Source organism: Micrasema longulum, unplaced genomic scaffold, assembly GCF_059751315.1.
Source record: "Micrasema longulum isolate JH-2025_06_02 unplaced genomic scaffold, ASM5975131v1 h1tg001562l, whole genome shotgun sequence".
Classification (NCBI taxonomy): domain Eukaryota; kingdom Metazoa; phylum Arthropoda; class Insecta; order Trichoptera; family Brachycentridae; genus Micrasema; species Micrasema longulum.
Genome location: NW_028278745.1, coordinates 1 through 17,150, shown reverse-complemented (window position 1 = coordinate 17,150; position 17,150 = coordinate 1). Strand labels below are relative to the sequence as shown.

General features: G+C 31.5%; 1 protein-coding gene across 1 annotated transcript; it reads right to left on the bottom strand.

The window, feature by feature from the left end:
* Nucleotides 1-1,106: 1,106 nt before the first annotated feature.
* LOC148274875 (axonemal central pair apparatus protein HYDIN-like) lies at nucleotides 1,107-16,972 on the bottom strand. Its single transcript, XM_088236493.1, has 11 exons — nucleotides 16,766-16,972; nucleotides 12,224-12,506; nucleotides 11,117-11,359; nucleotides 9,125-9,452; nucleotides 8,509-8,651; nucleotides 7,071-7,237; nucleotides 4,880-4,980; nucleotides 4,311-4,504; nucleotides 3,125-3,231; nucleotides 1,962-2,099; nucleotides 1,107-1,317 (listed from the first exon to the last, which is right to left on the bottom strand). The coding sequence occupies exons 2-10, from the start codon at nucleotides 12,485-12,487 to the stop codon at nucleotides 1,979-1,981; spliced, it is 1,668 nt and encodes a 555-aa protein (XP_088092619.1). The 5' UTR covers nucleotides 12,488-12,506; nucleotides 16,766-16,972; the 3' UTR covers nucleotides 1,107-1,317; nucleotides 1,962-1,978.
* Nucleotides 16,973-17,150: the final 178 nt, after the last annotated feature.

The window sequence follows — 17,150 nt, the reverse complement described above, 5'->3', positions numbered from 1 at the left end:
CTGATAACAACCCTTACATAATCATCATTCCCTTTCCGCACCTAATGGTGCATAGGGCACTGAATTGGTACACCAATCACAGCGTATCTTGATATATTTTTTACCTGAAGGTAAGATGATCAGTCTTACCCTTCAGGTACCTGTCCAGCGTATTAAAACCGTTATAGTAGTGTACAAAAATTAAAAACTTTCGAGATTGAAAAATAAACAAATCGATCAGACAGAGAGCTAAAGTTGCTGATGTCGTGAACCATGTGGCAAAACTAAAGTGGCAATAGGAAAGATATTTGGCCTATGACAGAAAGACGCCAGATAGGCGTTACAAATACTGAAGTAAATGCCCTGGCCAATGGCAATGAAGGCCAACAAAGAGATGGACCGACGACATTTTCTAGATAGCCGCTGGTGCCTGGATGCGGAGGGGTCAAGACTGAGACGAGTGGAAGGAGTTGGAAGAGGGCTATATCCAGCAGTGGAGAGATGAAGGCTAGAAAAGAAGAAGTCATAAAAGACGCTAATTTGTACTATTTATCAGAAATTGCTTTACTCCGAGGGCATAAGTTGACTTATTCATTTGATTTTTTCGGGCATGGTGTTTTATAGTTTAAGTTCTTGTTGTGTACAAGAACTTTGTATAATTGTACTTTCCAGCCTCTTTTGAGTAATACAAACATCTACAATGTTTTGCTATATTTAATCCCATTTCTTTAAGATCATAAAGTTGTTGTTAATTTTAAAATTAGTTTGAGTCTTTAATAATTGGTAAAGTTCAAGAACACTGAATTATTTTGTTCTTTTATTGCTGGGATAAAATATGGTAATTTGTGTGTCAATTTTAAAACTTGGTTGACTTTGTGGTATATTTGTGTTCCCTTGATTTATTGAACCCTATGACGATTACAGACATATGTACATTTTAAATATCATATGAATTTAATTTTCACGAAGCTTAATCTTTGATTCAAATCAATAACAATATTTTTAGTATGTCAAAATGAAGTGGATTTTACCCCAAGTTTGTTTGGAAAAACACAAAAAATAAAATATACCGTAAGAGATTTTTTTTTTTAATTTTGAAAATTTTATTGAAATTATTAAAAAACAAATACGTTAAAACATAGTTTATTCATTCAGTTGGCACTGATAACATGAAATAAATAAGAATATTGAAAACAATAAATGAAACCACTACAGCACAACAAATTAAAAAATATATATTTGGACATCATTATTGTTCAAATGGTGTTTTTTCGTTTTGCATAAAGATTGAAGAAAATAAAATCTTGTAAATCTAGAATTGAAAGCACTGACCCAGATCTGAAAGAAAATATATTTAAAAATAAAAATAAACTATTTCTTTCTATATCTTAGGAAAAAAAAACAAATCAATAAATTGGTTGCATTTCAGATAATTTATCATATGTATGATGTAATAGAAATAATTTAATATCATTGTGAAACATTTTTGCGGTCTTTTTGAATTGAACCTATATGGGACGGACACCTAGAACACGTACATATTTATACCACCAGATTGAGGAAGTTCAGTGTTTTTTTCTATTATACTTAGCCAAAATTGTTACTTTTTAATTTTTTATGATTTTTTAAAGTTTTGGATTTCTGAAATTACTCCGGATGTGACGTCGAAGGTTCTCTTCCGCTTATTCTCGGTCAGTTCTGCCGGTAATTAAACGGACTATCTTTTACAGCTCTTCTATTATTGGTTGATTCATATGAACTAGTGACGTCGTTCAAAGTAATTCTTTTTTATTGTTTTTGTACGTTTTCTAGAAACTTTGCTTTACAATTAAATGTTTTAATTTTTATCCTGAGCAAGAAAACATTTTTTGCATGCAATTTCCCGCAGGGTTGAAGTTCCTTATTGGAGAAATAATAACGTAGGATGCCACGAGAGAACTAAGGTGAATAGTAATTTTATAAATAACAAAAGGCGAAATTACCACATTTGCACAATGCCTTATTCATCTAGTGATCCCACACAACAAGATATGAGAATGATCAGGCGGCTGAGTGAGAAGTCAATTTCCAGGTTAGGTTCCGTTAGCTGCTGATTTTGCCGAAGATTACAGCCAATTTCGCTTCATAAAACAGAATGGTTAACATCAGTTAATAATCATGCGTTGTTTAGATAACATTTTACAAAACAATGTACAGTAACTCAATCACAGATAATTATCGACGTTCTTTTTAAAACATGCTAAGCATTTGAGCAATCAATAATGTCTAAGAAATAGAATTAATCTGTTACATTCTGGCCATTTTGGTTAGCATATTTGGTTTTTGACAGACAAACTAGTAAGAAGCGTTTCGACGTGGTTGGCAAATTTTCAAGATTAATCCAGAGTGAAAATGACGGATGCTCCGCTCCGCTCGCACCTCACGGATTTTTTGCATTTTTCATTAAAAAAATAGACCGCATTGATGCTCCAATTGCCGTATTCACCAGAGATGACCCCCTGCGACTTTTTTATGTTCCCGAAGATGATGAGGACCATGAAAATACGATGTTTTACGGCCATAGATGAGGTAAAGACCGAATCGCTGACGGAACTGAAGGCGATACCAAAAAATGCATTCCAGAAATGTTTCAAGGTTCGGAAAAAACGTTGGCATACGTGAGCGAGGGTACTTAGAAATTGCCACCAAAATAGAAAATTAGTTATTGATGCCAAAATAAACTGGTGTAAGAAGTGTATAAAGGATTGGAAAAACGCTGGCATAAGTATTAGGAGCAAACATAGAAACCTCCACAAAAACTAATTATTGATGCCAAAAAAAAAATGTACATAAAAACCTATCGACCAAAATAATAGCGTAATTCAAAGCCGTATCTATTTCTTGCATAAACAGATTTCAATTATACACCTTGACGCCGCAACTTAGCATTCTCCATTGAGTTGGTTAAGTTTTTCACTAATATTTAAGCAACTCCTTCTTCAATGGAGATTTCTAAGTTTGCTTCTAATACACTCAACTCTATTATATCCGCTGGTGATTACCTCGAATGAGAAAATACTAATATTGAGGTATACATAGATTTTTTAAATATTCGCAAATTCTGTATATTTTTTTATCAAGCTGTGAAATAATTACGAATTTATACCTATCATATTTCCAGACAATCACTTGATTTCTATTGTCCCAACCTTTGCAATTTTTCTGCAATATTCCATCGGGTTTCATAGCGGCTATATTGCAAACAAAAGGTTTCTGAAACAAACGAATGAATAATATTTTGTACAGTTACATTATCTGATTAGATTAGTTATTTGAACAGTCTAAAATTAGAAAAATGAAAACCAAAATCGTGTTATTTTCAGACTTTACAATGTTTGATGAAAGATAAATTTAAGTCTGGTTTTTTCTAGTTGCCTCCACAATACATGTTCTCTTCAACATTTGAGAAATCGAAAAATATTTGTTTGTGTATAAAACTAACTGGTCCAAGAAGTTTAAAAATTTGAAAATTGTTTTCAGGCGATGCGATGCCTAGTATGGGAAAAAATTTCATCAAAATAATGTCTTCGTAACAAAAAAGGTTTCACCTCTTTAACTTCACTAAAACCGACAGATGAAGGAATTGAAGAAATATGGATGTTCAAACATAGGCAAAATGGTGAATGTTACACGTGTGTAAAATGGCCACTTTAACCATATTTATAGGTTTATACGCCCAAAAATTTTTAATTCCTTTTTTACTGATATTTCATTGATCCCAAATTTTCAAAATTTTTCTTCTTTTAAAAAACACGCATTATCTTGAATTTAAACTAAAGATATCAACTCTTTTTTTCTATGATATTTTTTGTTGCCCTTTAATAATAAGGAATATTTTTATGTTTTTTTGTATTTTTTATTCCCGTTTTTTAATTACTATAAAAAAAATACCTTAGAATCTTTTACAGAATATTTTCTTTTCTCTTTATGTTACACAAAAATATTAAAACTGTCTTTTTATTATAGGAGCAAAAATTCATTAGAATTTCTTGTATACCCACGAACAGGCCATGCCTTTGTGGGATTTTTTGCTTACTATTTTTATTGTTAATATGTACATATTTCATTTCTATGTAATTATCCTTTATTTTTTAATACTCTGTTTTACCTCTTATGTATACTGTAAAAAAAACAAAAAAATAACGTAAATAAAAAAATTTAAAAAATCAGCCAATGACAGGTCATAAGCACTGTAAACACCTAGGCTTCCATATTCTCTTCTCTAAAATGTTCTCCATCTCTGTTGTAATTTGTTAATCTGTATGTATTACGATAATTTTTGCAGCAAATACCTTAATAAAGTGAAGTGGGTTAGATGTATCAAATGAGACTATGACATCCTTCCGTTCATTCGGCATTATGTGCCCTAAAGAAGGACAAAAGAGGATTTCTTCCGTGGGTTCGAATTCGAACCTGTACACGTCCTTTTTAGAGTGATTGAATACCTCCACATTCCTCTTAACAACAGATCCGATGTCTATATATCCTGGAAATTTGAAAGAATTATTTTCATATCGCAGGGCTAAATACCAATGGTCCATAAAAATACAAATTCGTACTTCAATGATTACAGCGGAAGTCGGTAATGCTAATATAAATGTTTGTGTTTATAAATTTTGTGTTTTTATTTAATATTTTTTAGTGTTATATTTTCTCAATTTTTTGATTTATTTTATTATTTTGTTTTGCATTTTTTGTTTCTTTTTTTATGTTATTTTGTAAACTTGCCAAACACTTGCCAGACTCTTTTTTAGCAAGTTCAACCTTAATTGTTACATTTTTTACTGAATGTTTTAAAACAAAACATTCAGTTTATGCTAATAAAGGTTTTTATTAAAAAAAAAAAAATGCTTTTACTAACCGACATCCATTGAATATGTAATAATAACATCATCATCGGCACCATCTTGGTTTGGACATATATCGGATTTACATTTAGACAAAAATTTAGCCTTTTTCTTTCTGAAAATAATCCACATCAGAATAATATCATATACAACTTTCTAAAACGAGAAAAGAACAGTCGAGACTAAAAAACCAGGGACTAAAAATTAAACAATAAACTACCAGACAAAACTAAACAAAAGACTCAGACAATCTTTACAAAAGATCTAAAAAAAAATTCATAGAGAATAGAATGTAAATTTTAAAAATTATAAATGTTTTGTTAACTAAATGTAATCCGTAAGGGTTTATAAATAAATTTCAAATAAAAAAAAACATTAAAAAAAATACAGGAAAATATTTTTTAATGTTTCAAAGTTGAGTTTTTAGAGCAATTGTGTCCTTTTTCATTTACATTCTTCGCAAAACGGTACAATAACCCAGATAAACTAAATATTTTAAAACCTATAAAAATCTACAAAAAAAAGTAAATCTAGGTTGTATTTGGATTTCAAAATAGTAACAATTACGAACATTTAAAATTCTCTTAAATGTATTAATATAACAGAATAATTATATGAATAAGACATAAAATCATATGGTAATAAGTATAGAAGTTGTCTGCCTCGTGGTGTAATGGTCAGCGCGTTTGCCTGCCACGCAAGAAGTCTCAGGTTCGATTCCCGACATGGTTAATATAAAACATTTATTTAAAAGGGCATTTTCACACTAGAATATTTCATAGTCCCTGGACTGGTGCCTGAAGCGTAAGACTGATCATCTTACTTTCACGGAACAAAAATTATCAAGATACGCTGCAATTGGTGTACCAATGCAGTACCCTATGCACCATTAGGTGCGGAAAGGGAATGATGATGATGATAAGTACAAAAATATAGACAAAACCATTACTATAACTTGTGTGGCTGTGGTGTCATACTAGTCTACATACGATACAAGACTTGATATATCTCTGTTATTTTTTATAATTATGAAGTTGTATATTTTGTAATCTTTAAATTGTCATTTTTACACCGGATTCGGAAAGTAAAGTAAGTTAAATATAACTTTTATCTTTGCTACCCGAATAATTAATGTGACGCCAATACAGCAATAAATCTGTATAAGAGAGAGCACGAACATAGAACTCATAACAAGGAAGACAGAGACGCTGTTCTGTAGCCCGTGTTTGTGTGAAATTGTTTAGTCGGTTATTGACAGTGATGGGAGATGCACGCTTGTAAGTGAAGACCGGTGTATTTAAGATTTTGAATTCATTTATCTATAACAATGCTAAATTATGGAAAAGGAATTGTTAAACAGTATGTATCTATGTTTTTTTTTGTTTTTAATGTCTAAACTTAAGAATATTCCGTGTTTTGCTTTTCGTCACTTCAGTTCGTTTTTGTTCAACATACCATTTTTTAACAAAATTGAGTAAAGTGTACAGGAGTTCAGAGAAAGCCTTTATTTATAAAATTTAAACGAAACAAAATATTTTTTAAAAATTGTTCAAAGGGTTTTTTAATTAATTTTGTCTCAAGCTGTCGTGATTATTTATGCTTATTTCGTAAAAAAACTTTTAAGGTCTATTTCTGCAGATTTGTGTTTCGGTCTGTTGGACAAAAACGAACTGAAGCGACGTTGTGGTAACACAATGTTACATCACCGCGTGCAAAGGAATTATTTACCACAGTCTTTTAGAGTTAACATTAAGGAAGAGTGAAGTGAAGGTGGATTGAAAACCATAAATTTGTGTTAAATTTCTTGTTGGGATATTTAATTTTATACCTATAGTTAATTTCAAACTAAATCTTAGCATAAATTTTTATTTAAAAATCCAAACGCCTTCAAAATTATTTTTTTTATGACTTAAACAGTAGGTAATGACAAAAAAAAAACATTCTTACAGATTTTTTATGATAAATTCACATTATTAATATCTAAGCCAAAAATGTTATACAAAGTTAATGCTAATACTATAGATATTGAATGATATAGTGCTGTGCAAAACATTGGCAAGAAGGACTATTTATGGACTTATAATTGAAAATAATACTTAGTAAAATAAGAGAGTGAAAATCTACAATTTACAATCACCGCCCATGTCAATTTTCAGTGATGTTTTTTTTTTCTAGAAAATATTGAGAGGATTTTTTTAGTCTTACGCCATCCTGTCTTGAGTAGTTACTGAAGCGGCGCTCGATATTCTGCTGGTTCCGGGGCTCTTCAAAGGGGTTATAGATAATGCCTTGTGGATTATTTCCTTGTAAGACACTACTGGAATATTGGAAATGTTGACAAAGTTGAAGTATCCTTTACCGACTACAGTTATCTGCGAAAACAAACATTGACATACCAAAATAATTTGATATTGAACAAAACACTTTTCAAGACAATGTTTCTGCGGCTTGTGTCTAAAAGGGACAACGTCGTAAATCATTACATTACAGGAGAGTAATTTTACAGTTATTTTATAATGTTATAATAAACTGTTTGAGGTGTTTGAAACTGTTATTAATTTTTAAAAACTACCACATAAGAGGTGTGTTCAGAAAATAATGGGAATTTTCATTTATTGAAAAAAATATTCATTTATTCGTCTACATTAATGTTGCTGCCTTCAAAATGCACTTATACCAGCGCTTCTTCTAATCCTTAAAACACTTCTTAAACTCTATCATTGGGATAGCCTGTAACTCTTTCAGCGATGCGCTTTAAATGTCATCTTCTTTTTAATTTTAGAAATAAGAAAAAGTCGCACGGAGCCATGTCTGGCAAATATGGAGGCTGGGGCATCGTTTCAGTATTGTTTTTGGCCAAAAATTCACGAACTAGCAATGAAATGTGATCAGGTGCATTATCGTGGTGCAAAAGCTATTCATTGTTTTGCCACAAATCCGGGCATTTTTTTCGGATTGCTTCACTTCAATGATGCACTATGCCTATGATTAAAATCGAAGAACACAGTGAGTTTTCATCGGTTGTTGATGTGCCGGGGCATCCGGACCATTCGTCATCTTCAAGGTCTTCACGGTCATCTTGGAAACGCTTATACCACTCTAAAACTCTTGTTTTACTCATAGCAGACTCACCACAGGCCTTTGTTAACATTTCACACACTTTGTCACACTTTATTAAATTTTTTAAACAAAATTTGATAGAAATTCTTAGATACATTCTTTTAACAAACGAAAATCGCCGAGCTCATAAAAACACGTCCAACCTTAGCGGCTGCCACAGACAAAGTAAACAATGAATGCAGCTGAAAATCCGAGCATATTTCAAGGGCATGTATACCAACATAATAAAAATTACAGTCGGATTCTCCAAATCCGTGAAATTAAAAAATTCCCATTATTTTCTGAACACACCTAGTGTGCGTGTATATATAGTTTTTTTTAAATATGAATATTTTTTCAATGACATAAATCCTCGACAAAATGTTGTTAAGAAAAAAATGAAATCAGGCATTGGCCCTTTTAGACCCAAGGCACAAATTCAATGCAAAAGAGCAAATTAATGAATTGATATACTGCATAAAAATACAATATTTTCATGTATTCGACTGACATAATAAGCATAATTATAATATTACATACTTACCAAGTAACGATCGTAGGGATTATTGACAATATCAAATAATATTTCACAGCCCTGCAGCCCAACATCGCAAGGCTTGAAATGAACTAATATTTTTGAAGTTTCATTCTGCTTAAGAACCTTAGTGCAGTGTTTTAACAGTGGTTCTGCAAATGGACAAATTATAAAGCTATGCATAATATTATAGTAAAAATAAACAAGTTGGAGACATCCTCCATATGCAGAATGTGCATTGGGCACTGTTGGTTCAATGGTCGCAATGAAATGGAAAGATGGAAGTTTAGGCATTTATAAGGCTTGCGACCCGTCATTGGCTGGTTTTCCATATTTCCTTCTCAGAAATCTCATCTATCTCTGTTGTAATAATATATCGCGGGGTAATTACTGCAAGCAGGTCAAACTTCAAAATCATAATTTTTTGTGAGTTACCCACTTAAAAACGCATTTTTTTATCTTCCCCCATGAATACTACAAATAGACAAGTCACGCTTTCAAATTATCACAATATGATTGTTATGAATCACGACTTTATTTATTTATTAACAGACATTTTCCATTTACACAATTCAAAGGGTATTAATATTACGATAAACAATAGTTTAAAACATTTAACAAGTACTTTGTGGGTTCCATTTCTCGAGAGAATCTTTTGGTGGCCTCTCAGTCAGGATATGAAACACGTCTTTCGGCTTATTGTCTTCATTGATTTGAACGTTCACGTAGCAAATAACTTCGGAGATATTCCTGAAGGCGATTTCACATAGAGAAACATCGTTCAGGAATGTTGGACAGAGGCATATGCTTCCTTGGTTAGCTTCATCTAGCTCTACTTGGGTCATGATGAGTATTTGGGGCGCCACGCCCTGCCCGATTAAGTCGACTTGGTACACTTTAGGAGAACGATTGTTGGGCATTTCAATACTTATTTGCAAGGCGGCTTCACAAATCTATAAATAAGAAAGATAAACTAAGAAATATATTTTTTGATGAGTAATATTTCTATTGTCACCGTCTTAAATATACAAATTTTATTTTTACTATTTGAAATATCCAGTCTAAAGTTCATATTATACAGGTCAGAAAATCGTAAAAGATCAGCACACAAGGAACACACATATTCAAAAAAATTAGAACACTAATTATCGACAAATATTTTAACCATATTCCATGCCTGTGATACTGCTAACTGTCAATATCAACTGTCAAAGCGTATTTGTTGTTGTTTATGTCACTTTATTTATCCTCGGTCTTCTTAGTTTCACTGACTTTCTTTTCTGGAAATATTGATGTCACTTTCTGGTGTAGTGGTCAAGACGCTTGACTCACACACGGAAGGTTCCGGGTTCGATTCCCGATGAAAACACAAAAATTAAATGTGATTTTCCTCAAGCCTGGGTGTTCTGTGATGTAATTCACCACTATAATTAGGCCTCCTGGCCCGTTGTGGTGCAAAAAAGCAAACTAAAAAAAACTAAAAAACTATTAATATTAATAACATTCACGATCCATATTAGTTTAAAAACTTGATCTTATTATTGTTATTATTATCCTTTTGTTATAGGCAGGCAGCCTTTGCTGGTGCGCCTATATCTCGTGTATTGCTTTTTGTCTGTTGTTTTTCTTCCATCAAACAGTTTTTGATCTGGTTGACTGAAATGGAATAAACAACTAGGCTTGGCAATTTATTCCAGTCTGAAATCACTCTGCCGGAAAAGAAGTTTTCCTTGTGATTAAGATGGAATTGGAGATGATAGAGCTTTCGGTTATGACCCAGTAAATTTGTTTTGGGATTTCATTGATAGATCTCGTTCAGGGGGCAGTCATAGAAATGATTTAGTATCTTAAAAATCTCTATAAAGTATAAGCCTCTCTTCCGTCATTGTTACAATGATGAGAGTTGAAACCTTTATTGACGAAGGTTTAATTCACCTGGAAATAAGAATATAACAATTGTTGGGCCATGTGCACAGAATTAATGATAATCGTATCCCCAAAAAAATAATTTATACTACTCTGAAAGGCAGACGAAGCAGAGGCAGACCAAAATTACGATGGCTGGATAATGTGGAAAGTCACATTCAAGATATTGGCCCGAGGAACTGGAGAAGATCCGCAGGGTGCAGGGAGAAATGGAGACAGATTCTGGAGGAGGCCAGGGTTCCACGATGAACTGTAGCGCCACTGATGATGAAGATCATCTAGCTGAATTGCGACCTACATCAATAAAGGTTTCAGCTCTTTTACTTCACAGAAGCCAACAGATAGAAGAGTTGAGGAAATGTGGGAGTTTAAATATTGGCAGAATAGTGAATGTTACACTGTGTGTAAAGTAACCACCTAAACCAGCCAATGACAGGTCAAATGCCCTCTAAATTCCTATACTGTTTCCCTCTCGGTTGCAATAATTTATTATCTTAATAACTACCTAAGAAGCGAAACTCAGCCGTGTATACAAAAATTAGGACTTTTTCCTTTTCAAAATCTTATTTCAAGATTTAGCCATCGAGACGAAAATGCTTGTCCAGGATTCTGTTTCTATTTCTCTCATAGAGCTGAATTCTTCATCCGGAAGGATACGGAATCAAAATGATATATGAAAATACATAATTACCACAATAGACAATGGCGTGAAGGACAGAGTGATTTGCGTCTTTTGCTTCGGTTTGATTTTGCACTGTTCCGAGTCTACGGTGAAGCAGCAGTCTGATGACTTTGGAACAATGCTCAATGTAACTGGACACAGTAGAGAAGTGTTGTTTAGCAAGTATACACAGATTATGTTTGTGGTATTTATTGCGGTTCTCATAAACTGAAGGGATTTATCTTTCTTTACAAATATGCAATGTGGCCCCATCTAAACAAAGAAAATTGTAGATGTAAAGATTTTTTTACTCGTAATTCGAAGAGATATATGAAGAAAGCAAATATCCAAAACTTAAATCAGTTGTGATTAAAAAATAGATAAATTTATCTGTGGTCTAAACAACAAAATGAATTTTTGAAGATTTTTTTATTCTTTTTTTTACCAAACGTTTTAATAATTCAATAAATTTTACCACGTATTTTTTACTGTCAATTATTATGGCTTAACACGGGCACAGCCTGAAAAGCCTTAAAAAGTTCATGAATATGTAAAAGAGTCATTTTGAATGAATAATAGTATTAATTTTTAAAGAAAACCAATTGAGTCAAAAACAATTATCCAGGTTTCTGATTCTATTTCACACACATAACTGTATTCCTAATCCGCCCGGACACGGATAGCATTAACACTCATTGGGAGAGCATAAATTATTAAGCACTAATATTTTATTTAAAAAAATATATATTAGCATTCTCGTAGTCTACCCAAATATTTCAATTTTGGTGGCCATTTTCAATGAGTTGTGAATAACTCACTATTAGAAAATAGAAATCAAGTTGGGGTCTACCCCAACTTGATTTCAACTTAAGTTTTCAACTTATTTTTAAATGTACCTACACTTAAGATAATATTTAGTTTTATATAAATTATCCTTACACTGTATAATTTTCACCAGTCTGAAGATGCCCATTACGGGGTGAAAGCGCTAATTGGTCAAAAAAAATAGGTGGAAGTGTACCAAGTATTTTTTAAATTAATAACTTATATGATTACATCATTACAATGGAATTCCATCAAGAATTTTCAATAAATAATTTTAATGAAATAATTGATTATTTTTTGAATTTTACATACTTCAGTAGTTGTTTTATAATCTTCCAAATTATTAAAAATGATACAATCTTGGAATGTAACATCGCTATTGTCAAAATCAATGTCCGGTATGCAGCCGTCGACACCAACATTCAGAGATGTTTGGCATTTTTCGGCAGAAGTGTCGCTTATGTTGAAAATGATTTTTTCACAGTGGAAACCAATATTTTCCACTTTGCAATCTAGATTGATTTGGACTTCCGTTTGGGGGTTAAGTTGACCTCTAGCTGGACTGACTTCAACCATTTTCTTGTACGGAAGATTGCTTAAATCGATAATATTGAAAACAATAATTTGTATCGCACATTAAAATTAGATAACTAAAAAAATGTGTCCAACATTAAGTATCGGATGTCAACACAAGTTTTGTCTGTTTTATCCTCAGAGTAATAATGCGCCAAGCTGTAGAGGCGCCCAAACGTAGGAAAACCATTCTATGACTATTAGGTATTAAGTTAGCTACAGTTCGCAGCAAAACAATGGGCCGTACTCAGGTCGAGAATTGCCAAATGGATATTAGTTTGCATTGTTAATATTTTTAAATATGTACCTGTGTATTTATTATTGCAGGGTTATTCCAATTTATTTTTCTGAAATTCGCCTATATTTATTTTATAAAACTGAAAATACATGTGTGTTTATTTTCTTATTTATTTATTCACAATATATTTATGTTACATTTATTGAGACATAAATCCCAACTCCATGGAACCAAAGTCCTGTGTTGAGTTTGTTTGTTTGTCCGTCACATCTCCGAAATGGCGAGTCGAAGCGGCCTGAAATTTGGACCCGTCATTTTAGATGCGATTTCAAGGTTAACATTGCTATTTTTGAGTAAAGTTTGAATCGACCACTACTCAATAAAAACACAAACTTTATATGGATGCCTAGTGCGGCCCCGACATATTGCCTGTTAAAAACTGTCATTATCAACAGTAAACATACTTTAATTCACAAATTTATCTCCTAAATTGAGAAAAAATAGTATCTGAAGTAAATATATTGATATAAGGAAAGTTTTTAAGCAACATAATACACGTGTCGGGACAATAAATGCCAAAAATCAATGTAAATCATGGGAAAATATTCTGAATCAATTACCTGTGAAAACTGACTCCTTTAACACCTTTGACGCTCCAACTGCTGCAATTAAACATACTGCAATTCACCATAGTCGATTTTGATTTATAATGACGTAAATATCCAAGTTATTTACAAACAAAGCCAAGCACAGCTACAAGAGCATCCGATATGTTTATATTGTCAAATAAAACAAAATGGCCACCAATTGGTTGCTAACCAACAAACTAACGTCACTTGCGTTCTATGAAACAAAGTGATCGAGCTTCTCTCTTGGTTACGCATTATTACTCTGAGGTTTTATTCAAATTTAAAAATGAACACCAAAAGTATCACAAAATGGTGAAGGTTTTTCGTTGTTCAAAAGAAAATTCTATACTCGACAATATATTGTGTTTGCTTTTATGTTACAAATATTATTTTATTTTATTACAAGCCATCAAAATGGAATGTCAAGTAGATGAAAGTGAGCATTTTCGACACCTGCTTCTGTTTGCGTTCGATCAAGGGAATAAAGCTGCTAAAGCTAATCGAGATATTTGTGCAGTTTATGGTAAAAATGCTTTGAATTATTGACAAAATTGTTGTAAAATAATTGAAGCAGACTACATTATTGACTTATTTAATTAACAAATTACAACATTTTAGAGAAGGAAATATGGAAGTATAGACATTAACAGGGCTTATGACCTATCATTGGCTGGTTTAAGTGGCCATTTTACTCACAGTGTAACATTCACCAATTTGCTCATGTTTAAACATCCATATTTCTTTCATTCTTCCATTTGTTGATTTTAGTGAAGTTAAAGAACTGAAACATTTATTTTTGTGAAGAGATTCATCTAACTGAATTATTTCACATACAAGGCAACGCCTGAAAACCATTTTCTAAATTTCAATCTTATTCTTTGACCAGTTGGTTTTATAACAATATTTTGTGTTAGTGATAATTTTGAGGTGTGAGCCTAATTTTATGATTTTTTTGCTGTGTTCTGTGGTGCTCTGCATTTACATTTCGGCGAATCGATAATGTCTTATCAATTTAATCCCAGTCAGTGAAGAAATCACTTTCATCTTTTCTTAATCCAATGAAGTGCATGTAATGTACTTCGATTACCTTTTTTCTGTACAAATATGCTAAAGCTACCAGATTACAGAGAGCTCCTTCGGGCAGCTTTTCTCGTTCGGCAACAAGAACCTTTATCGTGTATGTGGGCACCGCCAAGGAGACTTATGTCCTCCGGTGCGATGTGCGGTATGTGTGGTGGGAAAGCTGTATTTGATATTTTATTTTATTTTATTTTATTGAAATAAACGGCACTTAGTGCCTTTTATATATTAGTTACAAATACAATTAAATATACATACATGTACGCACAAGTAATACAGAGCATTTAAAACAATATTATTAATTAAGAAAGTCTAAAAAAGATAAACTATATAAAATAATAAAATATTACCAGTTATAGAATTATCGATAAAAAAAAGACAATTTGATACTAGAAATACTTTGAACCAGTTAAAAAAAAACTAAGAAAACAATTTTGAATAACATTAAAAAAAATATTTAAAATATATGTATTATTATTTAAAACTAATACTTAGGTAAATAGTATATATTTATGTATAAAAATATATAATGATGCAAAAAAAATGATGAAAAAATAAATGATATTTTGTATTATAAATTAATTCAAGAAACGAAACGAAAAAAGAAAAAAAAACACTAATAAAGAAGTTCAAAACAATTCTTAACAATAGTAACAAATAGTTACCCAGAACTATTACCAATGAAATAAAGAAGAAGAGCCGTTCTGTATGTATTAAATTTCATGTGAAATGAGTCACCAACGTCCTGGTACTCATTGCCTAGAGAGTGAAGTCTATTGATGACTGCGTTTTTACCATATGATGTCGAAGTATTGTTGCCACAATATTGGTAGGTTTGCTGAGTTGTCCTTTTTAAAAATTAATTGGTGATGAAATTGCAGGGATATCAAACATAGAATGGATTATTTTATATAAATTTAATAAATCAGTTATAACTCTCCTATCGCTTTGTCTCAATAATTTCAAAATAAACAGTAACCAATTATAATTTAAAAATTCAATACCATCACCTAATTTAAAATTAATAAATCGTTAAAACTTATTTTGGACCTTTTCAATACAATATTGGTGCCTAAAATAATGAGAAGCCCAGATTGTAGAGTTGTACTCCAAAATGCTTCTTACAAGTGACGTGTACATTATTTTAATTGCACCAATATCTTTGAAATCTTTAGTGGTTCTGATAATGAAACCCAACATTCTTAGAGATCCATTACTAATGCTATTAATATGACCAATATAATGATAATTTGGTATCGAAATTTGGTATATTATGATTTAATTATGTTTAATGAAGCATGTTTCAAAATTATATAATAACCTCGGCACGGGACACCTCAGTGAGGGACCACTACCATTAATGTTATAAAAGTAATGCATACATTACAGAAGAACAAATAAATAAAAACAAAATAAAATACAACCTCGATCATTTTGTTTTAATTTAGGTGCATATTTTGAAATTTGGAAAAAAAAATGAATAGAAAGTACAAATTAACACCTAATAATAAATGGGGTTGTCAGCAAATCTGAACAAGTGACAAATAAGTTTCTTAGATGTATTAATTTTGAGATGGGTTTTTCTACTAATCAATTAAATTATTACAAAATTTAAGACTCTCTTAAATTAACTAAATTGCAAGAACAAAGAACATCGACCGATCTTACGACTTTATATAAAATAATAAAACCAATGTCTGATACCCCTGATCTACTGAAATTGATTAAAATCAATAATCAAAGAATAAATTCTATGTACCACCTAGGTTAAGCAGAACATCTACAATATTTTACTGTCGAAATTCTCGAACGGTAGCTCAATATAACTCACCTATTGTTAGATTAGAGAATACCGGGAATGAAAATGCATCATATTTAGATATATTTAGTTTATCTCTGCCTAACTTAAAAAATAAAGTGACCAACATGCTTTTATCAAAAAGAGCAAATCATCTTCAGGAGATTGGGTTGGAATAGTTATAATTTGATTGATTAATGTATTTTGTTATTGTATAATTTCTTTGAAATATATATGTATTTCAAGTAATTAATAATGTATACAGTACGAGTATATTAATATTTCATACTCGATTTTTAAAAAAAAATTTTTAAGCACTTTTTATACCACATATATGTAAATGGCAGAAATGCCAAATATAAATAAAATAAATAAATAAATATACCACTAGAAATGGGAGTAGAGGAAATAGAAAAAATGCATGAATGATATTTGAGATGTTGGGGTAAATTATAATGGATTTTTCCTCAGGATTGATATAATGTATGAAACAGTGTTATTGTTATATGAATATAGAAAATAAACATTTAACTTACCCACTGATATCGGTATTTTTATCCCAACGTCTATTTGTGTCATTACTGTGAGCGCTGTTAATTTTAACAGAGGCTTCCTTGGTACAGGACGATGTTACTATGTCATAATTGAATGCGAAGAACCCAGTATTGGTCAGAACAACTGGGATGGGTACTTTGGAACCCAAAACTCTCAAACCCAAGTTGACATCTTCAGCGGGATTCAAAAGATACCTTCGAAATAATGATTATAAAAAACGTATATTCATTTTACTAAACTTTAAATATGTGGTTGGCGGAAATTTTAAATGGTGTAAAGGATGAAGTGCAAATAGTAAGATAAATAAAAAATAAATTATCTGTTTCTGTCTGTTGCATGAATACTACTATTGGACAAAGTACACAC

Bases quoted from the DNA above. Each gene is read 5' to 3' on its own strand.
- LOC148274875 (XM_088236493.1), bottom strand. From the start codon at position 12,487: ATGGTTGAAGTCAGTCCAGCTAGAGGTCAACTTAACCCCCAAACGGAA. The intron at 4,981-7,070 runs GTAAGACTAAAA...GATTATTTTCAG, and splicing joins ACTACTCAAGACAGGATGGC to AAAGAAAAAGGCTAAATTTT. The intron at 2,100-3,124 runs GTATAAATTCGT...TGTTTTATGAAG, and splicing joins ATTGTCTGGAAATATGATAG to CGAAATTGGCTGTAATCTTC.